This window comes from Ruditapes philippinarum, unplaced genomic scaffold (genome assembly GCF_026571515.1).
Source record: "Ruditapes philippinarum isolate M1 unplaced genomic scaffold, ASM2657151v2 ctg3094_1_1_1_1, whole genome shotgun sequence".
Lineage (NCBI taxonomy): Eukaryota > Metazoa > Mollusca > Bivalvia > Venerida > Veneridae > Ruditapes > Ruditapes philippinarum.
The window spans coordinates 289,289-310,062 of NW_026858409.1; the positions used below are offsets into that span (position 1 = coordinate 289,289).

The 20,774-nt window shown below is 32.1% G+C and overlaps 1 protein-coding gene across 2 annotated transcripts in view; it reads left to right on the forward strand.

Moving 5' to 3' along the window:
• LOC132753093 (serine/threonine-protein kinase 10-like) overlaps positions 1-20,513 on the forward strand; it is a 96,034-nt gene extending 75,521 nt beyond the window's left edge. Inside the window, exons 13-20 of one of the 2 annotated variants that reach the window (XM_060743513.1) lie at positions 6,007-6,135; positions 6,822-6,965; positions 8,802-8,931; positions 9,659-9,783; positions 12,507-12,695; positions 13,268-13,393; positions 15,815-15,928; positions 18,803-20,513. In XM_060743513.1, coding sequence (XP_060599496.1) covers positions 6,007-6,135; positions 6,822-6,965; positions 8,802-8,931; positions 9,659-9,783; positions 12,507-12,695; positions 13,268-13,393; positions 15,815-15,928; positions 18,803-18,961 — 1,116 coding nt within the window. In that variant the 3' untranslated portion in view covers positions 18,962-20,513. The remainder of the gene's footprint in view (positions 1-6,006; positions 6,136-6,821; positions 6,966-8,801; positions 8,932-9,658; positions 9,784-12,506; positions 12,696-13,267; positions 13,394-15,814; positions 15,929-18,802) is intronic. The other variant, XM_060743514.1, reaches the window with a different exon arrangement.
• The last annotated feature ends 261 nt before the right edge of the window (positions 20,514-20,774 follow it).

Here is a 20,774-nt window from a genome sequence, read left to right on the forward strand (position 1 = left end):
GACCAAAAGAAACACAAAAAATAATAAATTGCAGAAAATGTCTCGGAAAAAGTCTCATAGATTTGTTCTGAGTGGTATATTCACATAGTGAGACTGGCCTATGTTTTCTACTTTTATTCTGAACTTTCATTCATTATAAAGATATGTAAAAGTATATTTTTATTAATGAAAAACTAAGTTTATCTATTTTATAATTAGATTAGGAATACAACCGGGTTGTTTTGAGAGATAATTTGCAAATTTTCAAAAAAAGCTGAGATCAAAGATTAGAGGATTTATCTTGTATATAATTATGTTATTATGTGCTATGGAATTTGGCATCGTTCCTGCATACCCTATTAAGACAGGATATGTACAGCAGGTATGCCAAGTATCAGTGTGATATTCATTTGGCATCATATCCCCATCCCCCCCCCCCACCCCCAGCATGGTCATTACAGTCAGGCAATAGTTAAATGTTATAAGTTGAAAAATACTGAAAAAAAAGTTTTGTAAAAGCATAAAATTCTTAAATGAATAAACAAAATCTGACTTCAAGTTTTAATTAGAGTGCTTTATAAAGCTTGTCTGTTTTGAAAGAAGAAGTCAAGCTACTTTTTTATGATCACTTTCACATCACTGTTGTCATTGTGGTACAAAAACTTTAATGTAGCCCAATCCCAATTACTCAAACAATTTTAAAGATATTATTATGAAACTTATGAATACTTGCTTGTAGTTGAAAGGCAGAGGGCATAATTTTGAAAGCTATATTTATGCTCCCCGAAAAATTTCGGGGGAGCATATAGTCGCCGCCTAGTCCGACTGTCCGTCCGTCCGTCTTTCCGTTCGTCCGCACTCACAGGAGAGTAATTATGTGGCTAGAGGGACAATAGGTAACTGTTCTTTCTCTTTGATGTCATTCATTCCGTAATGCTTTTATGTGGCTATTTTCTTTTGCGTGGCTAAAAAGAACAATAGAGAGAACAATATAGAGTAGCCACATAATTACTGTCCTGTGAGAACTTCCGTCCGTCCCCTTTTCTTGTCTGTGACATAACTTTGAAACAACAAGAGGTATCAACATGAAACTTTGTAGGTAGATAGATCTCATTGAGTAGGTGTGCAGTGCACAAAAAATCGTAACTCTGCCTTGCCTAATTTTTGAATTATTCCCCTTTGTTTATTTTTACACTTTGAACTTTGTCCGGGACATAACTCTAAAAGTATAAGAGGTATCAACATGAAACTTTGTAGGTAGATAGATCTCATTGAGTAGGTGTGCAGTGCATAAGAACTGTAACTCTGCCTAGCCTAACTTTTGAATTATCCCCCTTTGTTTATTTTACACTTTGAAATTTGTCCGGGACATAACTCTAAAACTATAATAGGTATCAACATGAAACTTTGTAGGTAGATAGATCTCATTGAGTAGGTGTGCAGTGAACAAGAACCTTAACTCTGCCTTGCCTTATTTTTGAATTATCCCCCTTTGTTTATTTTTACATTTGAACTTTGTCCGGGACATAACTCTAAATGAATAAGAGATATCAACATGAAACTTTGCAGGTAGATAGATCTCATTGAGTAAGTTTGCAGTGCACAAGAACTGTAACACTGTCTTGCCTACTTTTGGAGTTATTGCCCTTTGTTCATTTTGACACTTTGAATTTTACCCGGGACATAACTCTGATATCATCAGGAAACTTTATAGATAGATAGATCTCATTGAATAGAAGTGCAAAAAAAACATAACTCCGCTTTGCCTAATTTTGGAGTTTTTGCCCTTTGTTCATTTTTTTTATACTTTTCCTGTGTCCAGAACCTTCTCGGGGAGCATCACCCGGTTCAACCGGTTCTTGTTTTAGTTATGCTCTTTTTTAACAGACAAGCATTTACACATTTGGTCCTCTTCTTATAACAAGTTTTGATCCTAGGTAATTCTAAATAAATTCAGTTTCATGGAAATATTTTAAATTTAGGTCTTTACCAAATTGTGTTACAACTGAAAGTACAAATTTCATGCAGGAATATTGAGTCTAATTTGATTGGGGGAATACAGAAGTATTTACCGGTAGGATGTTATTCAGGTTAGAAGGAAAATCCACTTTTATGTCATTTTTTTTTTTCATATTTGTATGAATCATAAAGGTCAGTTGCATTCTGGAAAAATGAATTTTCATTGTCTAAAAATAGATTTAATAGGTGTTCAAACAAGGTTTTGAGGCTTGGTCCCATTATTCATGAAATAACATAGAACTACAGTCAGCAATGTTTAAAAAATATGTCCTGTCATTTTATGTAACATTTAGGCACCAATTCCCATCAGAGCTCATGTGTTTTGCTAATGGTTGCAAGGCCAACGTTTGCGAGACAGTTTTACAGATATAATTTATGTTTCTGGTGCAGCATTCTGATATTCTGACATTTATATGGAGAAATCCTCTCCAACTGCCAAATATGCGTCATTCTCATTGCAAGGAAAACATTCCCATATTCACCCTTTCTTGACCTTGTACAAAGTTAGAAAAATCATGTTGATTTGGCAAGACTTGACGGTGTGAAAATTCTAGAGAATTTCACATTGCAAGTTATTGAACCATTTAATCTTGCTGGACCACTTGCTCCTCACCACTGGGTTTGAGTCCTGTCAGGGACTTTGGTAGATTCTTTCTGTTCAGCTAGCTTACTGGGAAGGTCAGTGGTTCTACTCAGATATGCTCGCGTCTCGAATAATACACAAAGGGACACAGGAAGTCTAAGTTGAATAAACTCCTTTAGTATAGCTGGAAAGTATCCATGATTATGACTTGTTATAAGTGCCGGTCTGACTTGAAACACAACTAAAATATAAAAAAATAAAAAGGAAGCCAAAATATGGAAAAGGAAATAGATATTTTCCCCCAATAGGAATATATGTATGTATATTGACTCTATAGGGAAATATAGCTAAATAGATTTACAGATATATACTTATGTCATATTATTCAATCAAGAAAAAAATTACATCCAATACAGAATCTAGCCTTGGGAAAGTTTTAGAAACATTCTGCTACTGTCTAACGCAAATTATGTCACATGATGATGAATTCTGGGAAGGGTTATAGTGCTAAACTGTGTCTGGGGGAAAAAATGTAACGGCCACTGACCAGATATTAACTCCTCAGGGAAATGAGAAAATTGTCATTTCATGGCAATTCATTTAGCTCATGTTGGGAATCTATTCTACTCTTCATTTCGTGACCACAGTGGTAGTTTAAAGCATTCTGTAATTTATGCATTATAATAAAGTGATTTGGTCTTAAAGCAGAATTGATTGAATCCTATTGTTATTATATCACATATCTTGTTGCTAAGGAAGAAAAGGACAGATGATCACTAGGGATAGGTGTCAAATTGTTTGAATTGTTTCCTTCACTTTTGACACAGTCCTCTTAAATCTGGGTTCAGATTCTGTCAAGGACATTGACCTTGTTTGCATGAGCTAACTATCCAGTTGGTAGACTACCAAAGGTAAATGGTGCTGCAGAGTTGGGTTAAGCTACACCTGATTAAATTAAAGGCATTCTAGGAGCATCTTGGACCTTCTTGTTAATTGACCTTGAATGTTGTCATGTGACTATTAAGTGTCAATGTGACAATCCAGCCCAAAAATGTCATTCATAACCAGGGTCAACCAGATTACACATGGCTTCACATGGATTCCTGTCTAATTTAGGTAGTCAGATTTCCAGTGATGCATAATACTTGTACGATTTATTCACATTTTTAAAATGAGACTTTTTTTGGATCAATCATTTTCAACTGCTGATTTAAGGGATTTATATAGTGTGGAAGTTGTTGTTTATTGTGGGGATCATACTACAAGGTGCATAAACTTTTAAAGTCTGCTAAAGTCAAACACATATAAATATAAATAGAATAAAGATTAAAAACACAAAAAAAAATTCAAGTAAACATTAAAAATATGTTTATAAATGTATAAAAGTTACTGTTATACAAACTATTACAATGTTTTCTGGTCCAACAACTTTTAACAACATTTTTATTATAATACAGATCTTCAAAACACCATTAGTTTAATCCAGGACAGGAGAAAAGCAACCATCCATGAATATTTGATGCTTTTGTTACCCTAGTTCTCCAGTTTTACCCTGTATTTATGTCCGGGACTGAATTATCAGTGGACATTAAATCAGGAATCAGCGACATTGATTACTAAAACAATGAGAAATTATTTCATGCCATTCAACATAATAAATTGATAATGAGAGGAAAGATATGTTTGTTTTATAGTGTAGCTGGGAACATCAATATTGTCTCTCATTAATGCCCACTACAATAAGTCTTAGTTAATTGATTTTGATGGTATCCTTTGGTTCACGTTTTGACAGAGAAGATGGTGGATAACATTTCTCATCAGGGGGAAAAAATGAAGATGAATCTCTTTAAATTCTTAAACTGTCTCTGCAGATATATGAGATCCGAAGGTGTTTTAGGGCTGTTGTTTTTTTAAAGATTTTTTTTTAGTCCCCTACCGGTTTAACCGGAGGGGACTTTAGGTTTACCCTCCGTCCGTCTGTCCGTCTGTCTGTCTGTCCGTCTGTCTGTCTGTCTGTCAGTCCGTCAGTCCGTCCGTCCGTCCACAAAACTGGATCCCGCGATAACGCAAAAAGTACTGAAAATAATTTTATGAAACTTGATATATGGATAGATGGCAGTATGGAGATTATGCACGTCTTTTTTTTTTCTTCCTATGTTGAAAATTCTTGTTGCTATGGCAACAAATAGTCTGAAAATATGGCAAATTTAAGACATAAACTGGATCCAGTGATAACTCAAAAAGTACTGAAAATATTTTTATGAAACTTGAAATATGGGTAGATGGCAGTCTGGAGATTATGCACATATTTTTCTTTTCTTCCTATGTTGAAAATTCTGGTTGCTATGGCAACAAATAGCCTGAATTTCAAGATTTCTGATTTAAATTTTTTAGCTTTTTCACTATATGTTCTTTATTTCTTAAGGTGTTTACTTCAAACTTTAAATATAAGTTTCTGGTCATCAACCACATCATATGTGACAAGGTTTATAACTCTAGCACAAAAAATATCAGTATTACCTCCCTTGAACTTAGATTTTTTAGGGGAAAAAATGTTGTCTTTTTTAAATAACTTCTTTATTTCCTAATGTATCTACTTCAAACTTCATATACATGTATATGTTTCTTATTATCACTCGACATTTTTGAGAAGGTTAAATACTCTAGCAAGACTATTTCCAGAATTATGTCCCCCTTGAACTTAGATTTTTTTCGAGAAACTGGTATTTTCACTCCAACTTCTTCATTCCTTATAGAATTTACTTTAAAATCCCACATCGTAATAATATGACAAGGTTGTATAAACATAATTTCCTTACTAAGCATGGAAACTTAACACATTACTGTGATATAGACAAACTTATTTTATTATGTTTTGTGGTTGATATTTTCAAATACAGACTTCATCCTCAAATTCATTATAAATGGCAATACACAGGAGTGTATGACAATTAAAGAACTTTTTGAGGGACCGGTAGGGGACTACTGTATTGCCCGCAATACTATCAAATGCTTGTTTTTGAAGATTTTTCCATTCTGTCAATTTTGATATTCTAATTTGCTCTCAATTCCTTTGATATTGGTCTGATAGTTTTCAAGTCCAAATCGGATTCTTTTCTGTGGTGAGCAGTGTCCAATTTATGGAAAGTCAAAAGTCTTACTCAGGTGCCAATTAGGTTGTCTTCAACAACCAGTAAAGCCCGACACAATTCCCATAAAAATGCCCTTTACTCAGGTACTCAGTAATTGTTGTGCCTAAGATAGTGCATGAAGGGCATCCTTAGGTCTTTTTCAACAAGTTAAACAATTGACCATATTGCCTTACAGAAAAAAGAAAAGATAAAAAAGCCAATGTCCAATTTAATACTATCTCTAGAGCTGTAAGCGGTTCATGATTTTGATTCATGTTTTGCTTTTTTTTTCAGAGTTTGGTTAAGAATTATGACCAGGATATGGACACCCTTACCAAACAACAGAAACAACAAGTTGAGAAAGCTGAGGGCAGCCAGTCAATCGATCTTAGAACTGCAGCCAAACGTATCAAAATTGAACAGGTAAAATATGTATCTAATTTCTGTTAACAGCTTGCTGACTTATTTAATGGTTTAAAGCTAAAATGCTTCAGATGACCCAAAATATTTCAAGAAAATCAAAATTAAGAAAAAATGTACCCAAAATTTTCAGAATGGTTAAAAGATTTAAGATTCAAGAAATAATATACTTGTTATATGCGATTAATGACTGAGTTTTGCAGAATTATAAACATATTTCTACTGCATGAGTAACACATTGAGGGCTATTTTTGAGAATTTGACCTCTTTTAGGTAATATATGTGGATTGTAAGTTCCTCTTGCTTTGTGCAAATAACTTTCTTTGTTTATTTGACAATATTTTACTTTAAAATATATTTTCAAAATTTCATGAACATTTGCATGAATATGAAGGCATGCTGCTTTTAAGGTCAAGTGAACATGTTTTTTAGCTGAATGGAGATGTAAGCTTAAGATTTTATTTGAGTCACTCTATATGTCTGCCATATTTTGACCTCCGGTAATGCTCAAACTTGCAGTGTTTGGTTTATTGGCCAACACCTTTACCACTAGGACATCTCTCTTTTGTCAGAAGTGAGCGATTGTAATGTGTCAAAAGTTTGAAGCTTGGTTATTCAGAATTCATGTTTCTTTAGAAAAATGGCTATCATTGAAATTAAAATTGCATAAATAGTAATTTCTGTTTTAGGAAAAAGAATATAAGATGTTTAAAGAGAAGCAGAAACAGGATAGGAAATTGATGCAACAAGAGTTTGACATGATGGCAAAAACAGCAAAGAAAGAAGATGTACGCAAAAGAAAGGAACAGAAAGAAATACAGTTACAAGAAGAGGTAAATTGATAAATTTACGGGGAGGTGGAGACATATAGCATTTGAATCTGCTTTACATAAAATTTAGTTCTGTATAATTTGATATAATCTTTAAGTTATGTCATCTTCAGAGCTCAAATTTACAAATTTACTCTATACAATTTCCGACTCAGATAATACTCTTGGGTAATAGGTAAAAGTATATCTTGCTGTCTGCTGTGAAAAGTTTGACTTTCATGATAAGAATATTCTTTTGAGAATTTCTTTATTAATGTTTTTTCTGTGTAAGATCCATCAATTTGCACACTGGTTTAGATTCAGATCCCAATTTATCTGGTTGAAATTGATCTTATTTGGTATATTTATGTGATGATAAGTAGAATATATTTGTTTAGGTTCATTACTAAATTTATTGAAATCGAGTAAAATAATATTATTATAATTTTATTCAACTTGTTAAATAGTTTCAGTATTGAATCTACACTCATTTATTATCCTCTATATTTACTTAAATTTATTGTGACAGTTGCATAATAATGTGCATTGTTGTAAAAAGATTGCTGGTCGAAATATTCTTATAACGTAATTAAATATAAATCCATGTTCTCTTTAATCTTTTATTATAAGCAGCTCCTTAACAGATTTGTAATAAGATTTTGCATAGTCATTTGTTGTGATAAGATTCGGGAATTTGTGCAAATCCTACATTATACTGAACGTTTCACAAAATGATTGTCATTTAGTAATAGCCCTGTTGCTTATTGTGTGAATTTTGTGATTTAGAAATAATTTGGTTGAATATTGGCTTTTTTTCTTTCTTCCCACATACACATTAGCAGAAATCCTGTTTTTGTGACAGTTTCATGTCACTTGTTTTAAATTGCTACCCTGAAGATGAGATTTCAGTCAGTATGACCTTGACTATAATAATTCCAAGGCCAAATAGAGACAAAAGTGCTCCGATATATCATCCTAAAGCCAGTTAGATATTAATATATTGTCTGTGTGTGTCTGTGTTTTTTTTAATATATAAAATACAACAATATAAAAGAACCAGACAGATATTTCACTTCTGTCACATTAAGATCATGTGATACTTATTGTTGGTATTTTTCCTGTAAATTTCTGTCAAAGATATCTGCTGGGGATCGAGACATTTATATGTGTTTAAACTGTATAACAAATACTTTTGTATGAACTTTTTTTTTTACTTTTATATAATCATGTGACATAAAGAAGGCACAAGCATGGTTGGGTTTTTGACTGAATAGTTTGACTGTCCCTACTGTGGGCTTACATACTGTTAAATGTTTAAAGTGAAAGTAGGCATTCCTAAACAACACTCCCCATGTGGCTGAGGGGTTGACTTTAAGAGTCAAGGCATCAGAATTCCAGCCACCGTTTATCTCTATGTGATCGTAAGAGGGAACTAAATGGGTTAAAATTGCTGGAATCTATGCACTTTTACATCCAGCAGGTGAGGTGGTTTAGACCCCTGGTGTTGTTTTAAGTTTGGTAGCCAATAATATAATATCGTCTTTCCTATTTCTGTGTGTAATGACCTAAATTTTGTTGGTGTGGCCTGAAACCAAATAAATAAAAATCATAAACAACAGAGTTTGAGTAAGTTATGTCAAGAGTGAAGTGACATAGATCTGTCATCATTCTATTGAGCAGTTATAATAAGTTAGTTAAAATTTATAATTTTGTGGTTGAGTAGTATTAAATATCTTTATATGCACAGTATATAGGAGCCTCACACAATGAGTTGACTTCTTTAGGTATTTAGTATGTAGTAGTATTAAAGTAGATAATAATGTATATTATGCTTACAAATGATGTATATTATGTTTACAGGAAAGATGTTTCTTGGAGAATCAACAAGAACGTATGGACAAACATATGAAACAGTTGACAGAGACGCACAGACAGAAAATAGCCATGCTAGAAAGCCAATTCTTGCAACAAAAACAACAACTTCTGAGAGGTAATATTCCGTCCATTCACTTAATATTTTTGGCTCTTTGCGCCAAGAATTTAATGCTAGATCAGAACTAAGTGTATTTTCATAAATAGGCCATGTCATTGATAATAAAAAGGTAACCAGATGTTAAAACTTCTGCTGGTTTTCTTCATTGTGATCTTTTAAAATATTTTAGATTGTTTTGAAAAGGTATTAAGATGTTGATGAAAGAAAACTGTAGGAGAGTGTCAATTCCACTATCAAATATTTTATTTCTTATTCACATTACACAAAGAAATGTCACAGTGAAGTCAATTATTAAAAAGAAACCCCATATCATTTAATGGGGCCAAAAATGTATCTTTATTTCATTCTTTGTTCTTATTTCATTGTTGAGCATAAAGGGGGAGGTATGACTGATTGATTACTGTTATGTAATCAACATTGTCACCACATCTAACCTGTATGGGTTTGAATCTTATCAGAGACTTTGGATTCTTTCATGTGTGTGGAAGCTATTGACCTAGTTTACAGGATGTTGGTGGTACAACTCAGTAGTACATGACCGAGTTCCTTAAGTATTTCTTCACCAGTACATATATTGCTTGTTCTTCTCTTTAATACATGATACATGGTAGGGTATCTAAAGTCTTTCTCCACAAAAAAGCTGGAAAGTCACCATTTAAAGTTACACTATGTCAGTGTGACAACCAGAAAAATAACAGCAAGAAAATAAAAATGTATATTTCAGCTCGTGAAGCAGCAATATGGGAGTTAGAGAAACAACAGTTACATGAAAAACACCAACTTGCCAAAAGTCAATTAAAAGACATGTTCTTCTTAAAGAGACACCAGATGCTGACCAGACACCAAAAGGTATTGTTTACTCTTTACCATCACCTACAATTATGTCTTGTGTATACCACCAGTAAATGGCCAGTCCAGTATGCCCTTTCTATAAATTTGTTGAAAAGATGATTTGAGCCGCGTCACTACAAAACCAACATAATGGGTTTGCGACCAGCATGGATCCAGACCAGCCTGCGCATCCGTGCAGTCTGATCAGGATCCATGCTGTTCGCTTACAAACCCTATTACAATTAGAGAAACTGATTGCGAACAGCATGGATCCTGATCAGACTGCGCGGATACGCAGGCTGATCTGGATCCATGCTGGTCGCAAACCCATTATGTTGGTTTTGTAGTGACACGGATCATTTTATTTCTATGTTAATTAATCACCATTATAATCAGGGAAAGAGATAGTTTGATTATCATCTGGAAGTGGGTGTCATTGAAGCTGAAGCATCAAATCTGATAAAGAAAAAAAGTAATGTTTATTTCATGCGGAAAATGTTTATTCAATCTGATATATTGAGAAAATCTTTATTGATGCACAACACAACTGTAGTTAAAACGTGACATTTTAGCTCGCATCCATCGTGGCTTATTTCCTCATTGATTTTCCTAGTATCACTATTTACCTGCTCTGTTTGTGAGATGAATCAAATTTAATTTCAAACATTGTATTCGCTGTTCTAACAAAGTAATAGAATCTGAATTAATGTTGCTGTTTTTCTGTGGAATAAGATTTCATTTTCATATTACTAACTAGAAAAGACTACAAAATAGAAAAGAAAAAGATGAAATTTGATCATTATTCTCTATAAGATCCATTGGTGTTTAATAGAGGAGGGATTGAAAGCTGTATAGTGTTTTGATTTAACCTTTAATCCAAAGAATGTTTTAGATGGACTTGTCCAGCTTCTATTTTTAGAACTGTCAATGGTCAAATTTAGTCGGCCAACAGTATAGAGCCATGTTCTCTAAGAAAAGATTTGGATCAAATGATCCTGATATTAATTTCATTGCTTTACAAAACTAAAAATGATCGTATTTTTCTAGAATGAAGTGGCACATAAACAAAATGTAAAAAATTACTGATTTGCAAAGAAACAACTCTATTTTAGGATTTTAGCATCAAAATAAGGATCAATTTTAGAATCAAGATCAGTATTCTGATCAACTGTAAAATGCCCATATCTTGTAAAAATAACAATTAATTTATTCTAAATTTTCATAAACTTGACATTTCAAGTCCAATTTAATCATTTAATCAAGTTAATTCTAAATATTTAATCTATGAGGATGAACAATAGAAATTATTTGAGTTTCAAAATTTGATCCTGATCTTTAAATGTAAGTGAATATAGGGCTGGGCCAGACTGCACATAATGTACAGGCTTGTTTGGCTTTATTCAAGTGTTGAAAGCCAATCTCGTCTTGTTTCAGTACGGTAACCCGATGCTTTTAGGGACTTGAACATAGTTCTTGATTCTTAAACGGTGGTAAAAAAAACCCCAGTTACTGGTATTGTTGTTTTAGGCACATAGCATCACCCATTGATAAGGGGTATTTTCACAAATTAAAGAATTCTCCCTCTTTTTGATGTCAGAACTCCCTTCATTTATTGCAAATTCTAAAATCTCCCTCTTTTTGAAGAAAAATCTCCCACGTGATCATTGAAAAAAGTTCACATGTATGCTTTATTTATAAAAAAATATAATACAATTCATGTCTGCATTTATTTGATGTTAAAATTGCTTCAATAATGAGATATTGCATCTTATATTGATTAATATGATCTCCTCAGTGTATGAGAATTTATTCTTAGAAACATTTTCATTGATTTTTATCTTTTAAATGTCAAAACTATTATCTGTTAAAGATTTCAAATTTTAAAACTTAGCCAGGAAACTATTCTCTTTATTTATTTCAATATTGATTTTTTTCCATGATATATATTTAAAGCATCTAAAGTTTATACTAGTGAAGTTGAATACGCCGTAAAGGATAACAGAACTGAAATATGATAGTGTTTTCAATGCAAAGCCTTTACCATATAACCATAAATTAGTTACTTTAATGGAGCAGCCTTGTAAAACAAGAATGACCTGTTTCAGCTTGAAATACAAGAATAAAGAACAATTAACGAAGACAAAAGCTTTTATAAAAAGCCTATAAACTCTTTTTGCTTAAGTGGCAGTATTAATTTGTAGATCAATATATTTCTCACGGTGAGTGAAGAAGCATAGAAAATGATTACTGATGAAGATACCTTGCTTTGAGGTTATAAATGTTGTGTCTCAAATCTCAGGATTTTCATTGGTTAGTGTACATTCTGTGGCAGTTTCTGACCAATCAAATACCTGAGCCTAGATAATTTCTTAATAGCTTCGAACAATGGATTTTCAAGTCATTCTAGTGTTAAAATTCACAATTCCATCAGTAAAAGAGATTAACCAGGTTGTATATAAACACTACACTGATCTCTATCCAATTTCAGCATTTTGATATTGATATCCCCAAAACTTATCGTTGACAGTGTCATAATATTAAAACTGGATATCACACTAAAATTGTCACACTACAAAATATTTAGGCAAGCTGTGAGTGGGTCATTTATAAAAAGAATAAATCTGCTGTTTTGATTAAATTACAACAAAAGTTGCATTAAAACTTTATCGTTAATTTAACAAGCATTAAAACATTTTTACGTTACTTTAACAAGCATTTAAACATTATCGTGAATTTAACAGGAAATAGAACAGATGAAGAGAAGTAACCAATCAAAGGAGGAGGAGATGCAGCATCGTCACGCGCTCGAGAAGAAACGTCTTCCTAAAATACTCAAACAAGAGTCGAAAACACGCTCGCTCATGTTCAAGCAGAGCTTGAGATTGAGTGTTCCTGGTAACCCGGATGATGAAAGGTCAAAGTTGAAACAGGTATACTGAAGCCATATTAGTTGATAAGTAATCAAAATAAGAGGAAAACAGAGAAGTACAACACGTCAATAAGTAATATAGATAGTTTGGAGAAAATGTAAAAAAGAAAAAAAAACAGAAAAGGAATTGCTAAGAAAATGTTATAAGGCTTCATAAGATGATATTTGTTGGAACACTTAAATATCGGTTAATTAGACTTGTTGAAAAGACTTTGATAGTTTTCATCAGATCACGTTCCATAAGGTTCTTTATTGGCAAGTTATAAAAACAAAGATCTTCATATAGGATGAATAAGAATATACATGTAGTTTGATTTGCCCCTCGCCTTTTAACAGAATAATCCTTCTATTATAAGCATACCCTGCCTGGTGAAGGTCAATATGGTTTCTATGCAGTGGAATTCTAATGTAGATCTTAATACAGACTGTAGTGTGAATTAGGTGTAGACAAAAATTACAAAAAGTCTTTTCTTCTAAACGAAACTTAGTTTGATTATAATTGAAAACTCAGTGTTTCAGGTTTAAGTAAATACATGTACTTGATGCATATTTTTGTTTATATTTTAAAACTAGTTTGAAGAGAATGAGAAGAAGAGAATGAAGGCGGAGCAAGCACGTCAGGAGAACAAACACAAGAAACAGTGGGAGGAGCTTGTATACAGGAATGAAACTAGTTTACGTGAACTAGAACAATTACAGGTATGTGATACTTGTGTTTGAACAGTTCTCTGCTGAAACAGAAAGTAGTTAGTCTTTTAGCCTTTGTCACAATTATATACTGGTTCTTGCTAGAATTTATCCATAAATACTATTTCAATTAAGTTTTAACATTAATGTTTTAAAGGATTTACATGTACATGTTGTTATTGTAATATAAACTGCAGTGCCGTTTACTGATTCTCGAGAAAATTACTTTTGTAGAAACAGCATTAAGGAATGGATATCCTTTTAAATTGCTTAGAAAACAACTACAGGCTATATTGGATTTCTTCACAATTTCATCAGAATTATGGTGTGCCTGTAATCACCACAGCTCAATTACATATTCAATGCATATCCTGGCTGCATAAATGTATTTCTCCAACAGAAAAAAAGATGAGTTACATGAACTCTATTTGGATATGTCAATGCCCGTGCTTCAAATCTAGGTTGTCAATTTCCTATTCCAAAGTACTCTGCACATTTCTTTTTGAGTTTGACGTTTTCACTGCTGTCATCTGCTGATAAGATTGAATCTGTGTGCTTGAGCGCTTGATTGAGTGGAGTACTTGATTGAAATTTGTGTTTATAGATAATACTGCTTGATTCATGTTGTAACTTTTTGTGTTAAATGATTGAATCAGTATTACATTAGGAATACAACTATGATTGTTTGTCTAGATAAGTTGTTTACTTTATGGTTTGTTTGGATGCGTAGAAATTTTTATTGATATCAGGAAGGTGTTTCTTAAAATAAACTGACCACACACATGTATGACACGTAATACATTAGTAATGCATGTTTTTATGTCCCCGATAAGTGTTTTTAAACAGTGTCATAAATGATATTTGAGCAGAAAAAGTCTTTAGATCCACAAGGTCAAGGTCATTTATGAGTGAAGGTCATAATCAATTTGGTCTGCTTGAAGGTCTTGTCCAAAGGGTTGTTGTGTCCAAGTATGAAGAAAATCCATCAAGAAATCTATAAGTAATTGCTAAAATTTTCGGCTGGGAACGGAAGAAGTCAAGCTAATAATCTACTCATTTCACTTTTTAAATAATATTTTGTTACATTTCCTGCAAAGCAGCTATCACCATTGTAACCACAAAATAATGATGATGGCTGGTAAGTTAATATTGTAAATAAAAAACAAAACTTGGAGGGAAGTATTGGCCTTGGTTTTAGTCTGGCGAATGGGATACCAAATTAAATACAAGTGTGCAAGTAAATGCTGAAATTAAAGTGTTTGGCTTTTGATCGGAGCATAATTATGCGGAAGTAATTGTTTGGAGTTAAGTAGTTTGGTACATACACCAGAGAACCTCTTACATGATTGGTTAAAACATTTACCTTCCGCCATATTAATTATCCACTTGAAATTATTGCATACAACAAATGAATTATGATAACATAAGTCAGTTTCTAATTAATCTGAAACTCAGTTGATGATTAAGTGGCTACTCAAAAACTTTTTTCTTCCTGAAGTAAAAAAAACAAAACAAAACTACAAAAAAAAACCCCAACAAAACTAGGTTATATTTTAACTGTTATATTTTCCCAAGGGCATTTAAAAACAGTCTTTGTTTTGAAATTTATAGTAAATTAATTTTGATGTTTTGAGTAAACATTTAATGTTTTTTTGTTTCATCATAGATATTGATATCTTTATTATTATCAATTATCATTTTATTATTATTATCATCATTATCATGTTATGTGATATTTGATGACTAGTTGTTACATTTGATATTCTTATAGTACTATTTTATACATAGATTGTTACCTTCATGCCACTCTCTGGCTGAATGGTTAAATGTCACTGACTTCTAATCACTTGCCTGGTACTACTGTGGGTTAAAAACCAACCAAGTACTTTAAGGTTCCTTCATGCGAGAAATCTATACAGCTAGCCTATTGACCATTGGTTGTTCTACTTGAAGTTCCTATTGTCTGAAGCAATGGAAGAAAAACTAAATAACCCTTATTGGCTAAATATCATAAATGAATTTCCCATCTTTGAGTCTGAATTTGACCATTTTCATCATTTTTAGGGAAAAAAAAGTATGCACTGACTTGGTAGCAAGCACTGCAGACCATGGTCAAATGGCATTGATGTGCAGGCTGATTTTGGTCTGCATTGGTCACATAGGTAGAGCCTGTAGCCTGCCAACAGGCTAAGGGTTAAAAGTTGCAAAGGGACTTAAAACACAACTTCATTTAATGCTCTGTTGTTATATTAGTTAACTTACCTTTAATAATATGTATCATTTGATATATTAATGTAATGTTCAATGCTGTATTAAATGGACTTCACTTCGATTTTGTATATGATATTTTATTGTTACATTAGATTTTGTATGGATACATTATGGATGTTTTGATGTTATATATATTATATGTTGTTATGTTTGACATTACAGGCAGAGAAGAGAAAGATGTTGATGGAGCATGAGACACAGAAGATCAAAGAACTTGAGGAACAATATTCCAATGAACTCAGGGAATGGAAAGCTATGCTCATACCAAGAAAACAGGTACCAAAAGTTTGCTTTATCATATTATCATGTTGTTGGTCAAAATTTGTTTTTGTTTTGTAATATGTTAACCTCCAGCTTTGAATATGTTAACCTCTGATTTGAATATGTTAACCTCTAGCTTTGAATATGTTGGCCTCTTGCTTTGAATATGTTGACCTCTAGCTTTGAATATGTTAACCGTTAGCTTTGAATATAATTATTAACCTCTAGGTTGAGATTCTCACAACTTTCTTTGTGTTGTGTTTCTTTCTTTTTCTTGTTTTTACGCAATTTAAACATTTTTTTTCGGTCTATTTTGCCATGATGTGTCTTTTATTTTCTGGCTTTTAATTTTTTGCTTACTGTGTTCACTGTATGAATATAAGCCCTAAACCTGCTAAAGTTGTGAATATTTATTTGCCTTGCTTTAAATTAGGATTTTTTTTCTGAAGTGATTTCAATATTAAAATACAAAAATTGTGCTACAAACAGTATAGAGCCTGGTCAGACTGCAGACTGTGTAGATTCAAGACTGGGCAGTATTTATACTGGTGGCATTGACTGATCAGTTTTGATTCCGGCAGGCTAAGGGATAGTTTCATGTGCATCCACGCATAACATACTTATTGTTGTCTTTTATATAGCTAGATTATAAGTATGAGTTTTAGCATGCTTTGTTTCCTTGGTTTTTAGCTCATCTTTTTCTAAGAAAAATGCAAGCTATTATGATCGCTGCGTCGCTGTCTTACAAATATATTAATATAGCCCAATATTCAAACATTTTTGAAAGTTATCAACATAAAACTTGAAATACTTGCTTATCATGACAAGAGGCAGTTGTAAAACAAGGGGGCTATATGTTTGGAGTTATGCCCCCTTTTAACATGGAATTTTGTCAGAAGTGGTTATTTTAACAGACGAGCATTAACACCACATGCGGTGCTCTTGTTTATTTTGTAATATTTGGTTTAATTTGGAGTCCCTTTTTTTTTAACAGTATGTTTACCTATTGTCTTGAATACAGGTTAATTTTAGTTTTGTTACATAAAGTGTAGGGTTTATGAAAAACTTTTGTTTCTTCTTTTTTTCATTTTATATAATTTAGGTATTTTTATTATTATACATGTATATTGTAATTGGTGTTTGATATATGTGACAGATAAGGGAGGGTATAATAAATTGAACGTTTTGAAAGAGACCCGTCCCCAAAACATTTGAATCTGATTGGTTTGATTGGGCCAAAACATATACAACTAATTTGTTGATTATGAACATATTTGAAGTTGACTGATAGTGGTGCACCATTTTATGACTGGTCTAGAATTTTTTTTTTATAAACCTGGAAATGAAGGTCTTTGTGAAAAAACAATTCACTTGAAAAGAATGAACAGTTTGTAAGTTGTTTTAAGAAACAGTCTGCAAGAGGTAATCACAATAAGATTAAAAGTTTCTCTCCAATATTTTCAGTTTCTTATGCTGAACAGAAGTAGGATGTCGTTGCCAGATTGAACGACCAAAGTAATTCACATGTAGACCAGATTTCTATAATGTTGTGTCACTTTCAGATCATTAAATTATTATAAAATATGTTCACAGTCAGTATCTTGCATGTCACTTTCTATACCTCCAGTATTTCATTTCAAACTTGGTGTCTAAGTTTTTAGCTTGACTATTCGAAGAATAGAGAGAGCTATTGAACACACTTAGGTATTTCTAACTTAGTTTTTAGCTTGAATAAGAATTCGAAGAGCAAGGAGAGCTATTGTGTCACCTTGGCATCACCGTCACACTTTAATTTAATTCTAGCATTTAAGTTAATATCTCTAAAACTACTAAAGGGTTGACAAACTTATTTGAGTGCATAATAAGAGTCAAACATTAAGGTTCATAACTCTAACATGGATTTGACAGAATTATGTCCCTTTGAGAACTTAAAACTTTTTTTACAACATCCAGGTATTTGTTTACTATCAAGCAATTAAAATATTCAAGCATGCTTTCGTACTCACATCTCTTGTTATGAATATAGTTAGTATTGGTGGTGAATTAAAAAAGAATGGTTATATCTTTTATTTACTCATCTATTCAGATATGTTTCCATCTTTTGAATGGTGAATGTTTTTTTGTGAATGTATTGATAAGTGATACGATTGGGCTAAATGCTTTTGAAAAACTTCCATTTTATTAGAAAAATGGAGTGGATGAAGTTGCAAAACTCTTGTCATAACTTTACTCAGAGTTACTTCATTGACAATTTTTGATAGTGTTATAAGTTCATATATAAATTTTTAAACACAACTCTTTGTTTATTTTCATTTATTGTCAAACTTCACATTTTGATGTTAATGTGTTTTCCTAGGTTATTTGGGACTAGCTAAATCTATTAGATAGCTATATATAAGTATTATTAAGGTTAATTTATTAACATGTAATGGAAATATTTTACATATTTTATTAGTGAAGTACATGAAACCTGAATTATTTCTATGTATCACTCATAGTTAAAAATATAGTGTTTTTTTATTCACCAAAATTTTGTTAAAAATAGTTATAGAAGTTACATATTAGTTGTATTTTTTGTCTAGATTGATAAAGTGTCTTAGTTTTAAGAAAAGTTCTGTAATGTGATTTACTCTAACCTTTGCTGGTGAAAATATTTTAAATATTTCACTTCTTAATAATACATATCTTCACTTCTTATTGATATATATCTCATTATACTAACTGAAACAAACATATACCATAATACCATCTATCTTGAAAAGTGATAATAACCAAAGGCATTTTGATGATAGCATTATTTGTATTCGATATAAATACCGGTTATCAATTTTCTTTATTTCACATTTGATATACAGTATGTATACAATTATTTTTGTTGTATATTTACAGAGATTGGAGGATGAGTTTGCAAAACAGCGTGATGAGCAAGAGAAATTTTACGGTGCTGTAGTGATGACAGGGGAGAACACGTACGTGCCCCGGTCGGCACCGAACAGTATGCGACACAAAACGGATTCTATAGCTTCCCGACACAGTACTGTGATTTAGTATACGCTTATAGCAAATTAGTCAATAGTATATATTCACCATACTGGTAATAATATGAATGGTTGCAGATAGCCTTCGAGAGAATTATATACAAACTCCGAACTTGGTATGGAATATATATAGCCTAATTAAAGCCAAGACTTATTTTGACTTCGTTAGAAGTATAAATACTTGCACCAAGTTTCATTGACATGTGTTCATTTTCTGTGATACAAGAAAAATGGAAGTGTGTGTTTGCACAGTATGGAAAGCAGGAGCGGAAAATGTTGTTTTTTCGATGCCGATATTTTATTTTATTTAGTCGCAAACTGAAAGAAAGTTTGTTCAGAAATGAATATACAGTAAAACCTGTGTTAAAAGACCATCTCTAAATAAAGATCACCCTGTAAATAAAGTCAACTTTACAGCAATTCCTTATTAATTTCAAAGAAGAAAATGACCTCCAAATAAAGTCCACTTGTTCATTAAGGCCATGTTTGGTCTCTCTCTGGTATGACCTTTTTTCACAGGTTTAACTGTACTTCATACATAGATGGTACTTCTTATAATATATAAAACTGTTCTAGGAGATGGAGAACAGTTCTGGAGTAAAGTGAATGCCAAATACTTTTGATAAATGCACAAAATCTTCAAAGACTAAGAATGGACCCCATGAAGGGATCTAATTTTGGAGAAGAATTCATCCCATATAACTGGGAAGAGGTTAGACAGCATATGACTCAATTCTTATAGATTTGATCGAATTTGTACAGACTTTCTTGGAAAATTACTCCCTGAAATTACAATAAACATTACATAAAAAATAATAATTCTAAAAATAAACCCCATGGATTTCATACTTTGTGCCAATAAGAGAGTTTTTCTGAATAAAGTCTGTACAAATGTTGTCAAATCTATACTGTTTATTTATGACACAAAAAAATAATTGTTTTTGCTTTGCTTTTTGAAGAGTAGAATTATAATTATATCACTTTATGTGAGAAAAAACAATATAGAATATGAAATGAGCAAGTTAACCATTGTTGTTTTTTTGTCTGCACTTTGTAAATTGTGCACCACTAATCTTCTGAAAGACCTTTGTGTATTAATGACTTAATATTAGTAACTCAAGAGCATATCATTGTAGTGTTTGTGTAATGAATGAATGGGAGAATATGATTAAATGATGAAATTCCAAATCATTCTATTTATAGATTTGTTACTATTATTAGAATACCTTTGCACATTTATTTCACCCTAAGCCTTCTGTATTTGTGTAATGGGTTTGCCCTGCTTTGAATTTAGAACAGTCCATTTAAAATTTAAGGGATTTGAATATCAAAATATGAAATATAAAAAATCAGCTACCAAATAGTATTGAACCTGGTCAGACCGCATGGATGGGCAGGCTGGCCCGGCTCTATACTGGTGGCAAAGGCTAATCAGTTACAGTTCCAGCAGGTTGAGGGTTATAGAGAAAAACTTCACATGATCATTTTCTAGCAAAACCAATTTTATAGGAATACTAGTCTTGTATAATACTTTTTACATCTTCACTTAAAGCTGTCATTTTTATATATAAAAAGGATCTTTGTAAAAGATTGAATATAATAATAATGATATAATTGTTAGGTCACAGTGTTTAAACTAAAATTCCATAAGCAGTGTAACTACGTATGGTGTAACTTTGCTTAGATTTCATAAATTCTATGTTTTTTAAAGAAGATTTGTTAAGAAATAACTGATTGTTGCCAATGTATTTTTACTACTGTTAGTGCTAAAAGAATGTCTTTTTCTACAATATTATAATGATGTGCTGAATAAATACAACTTG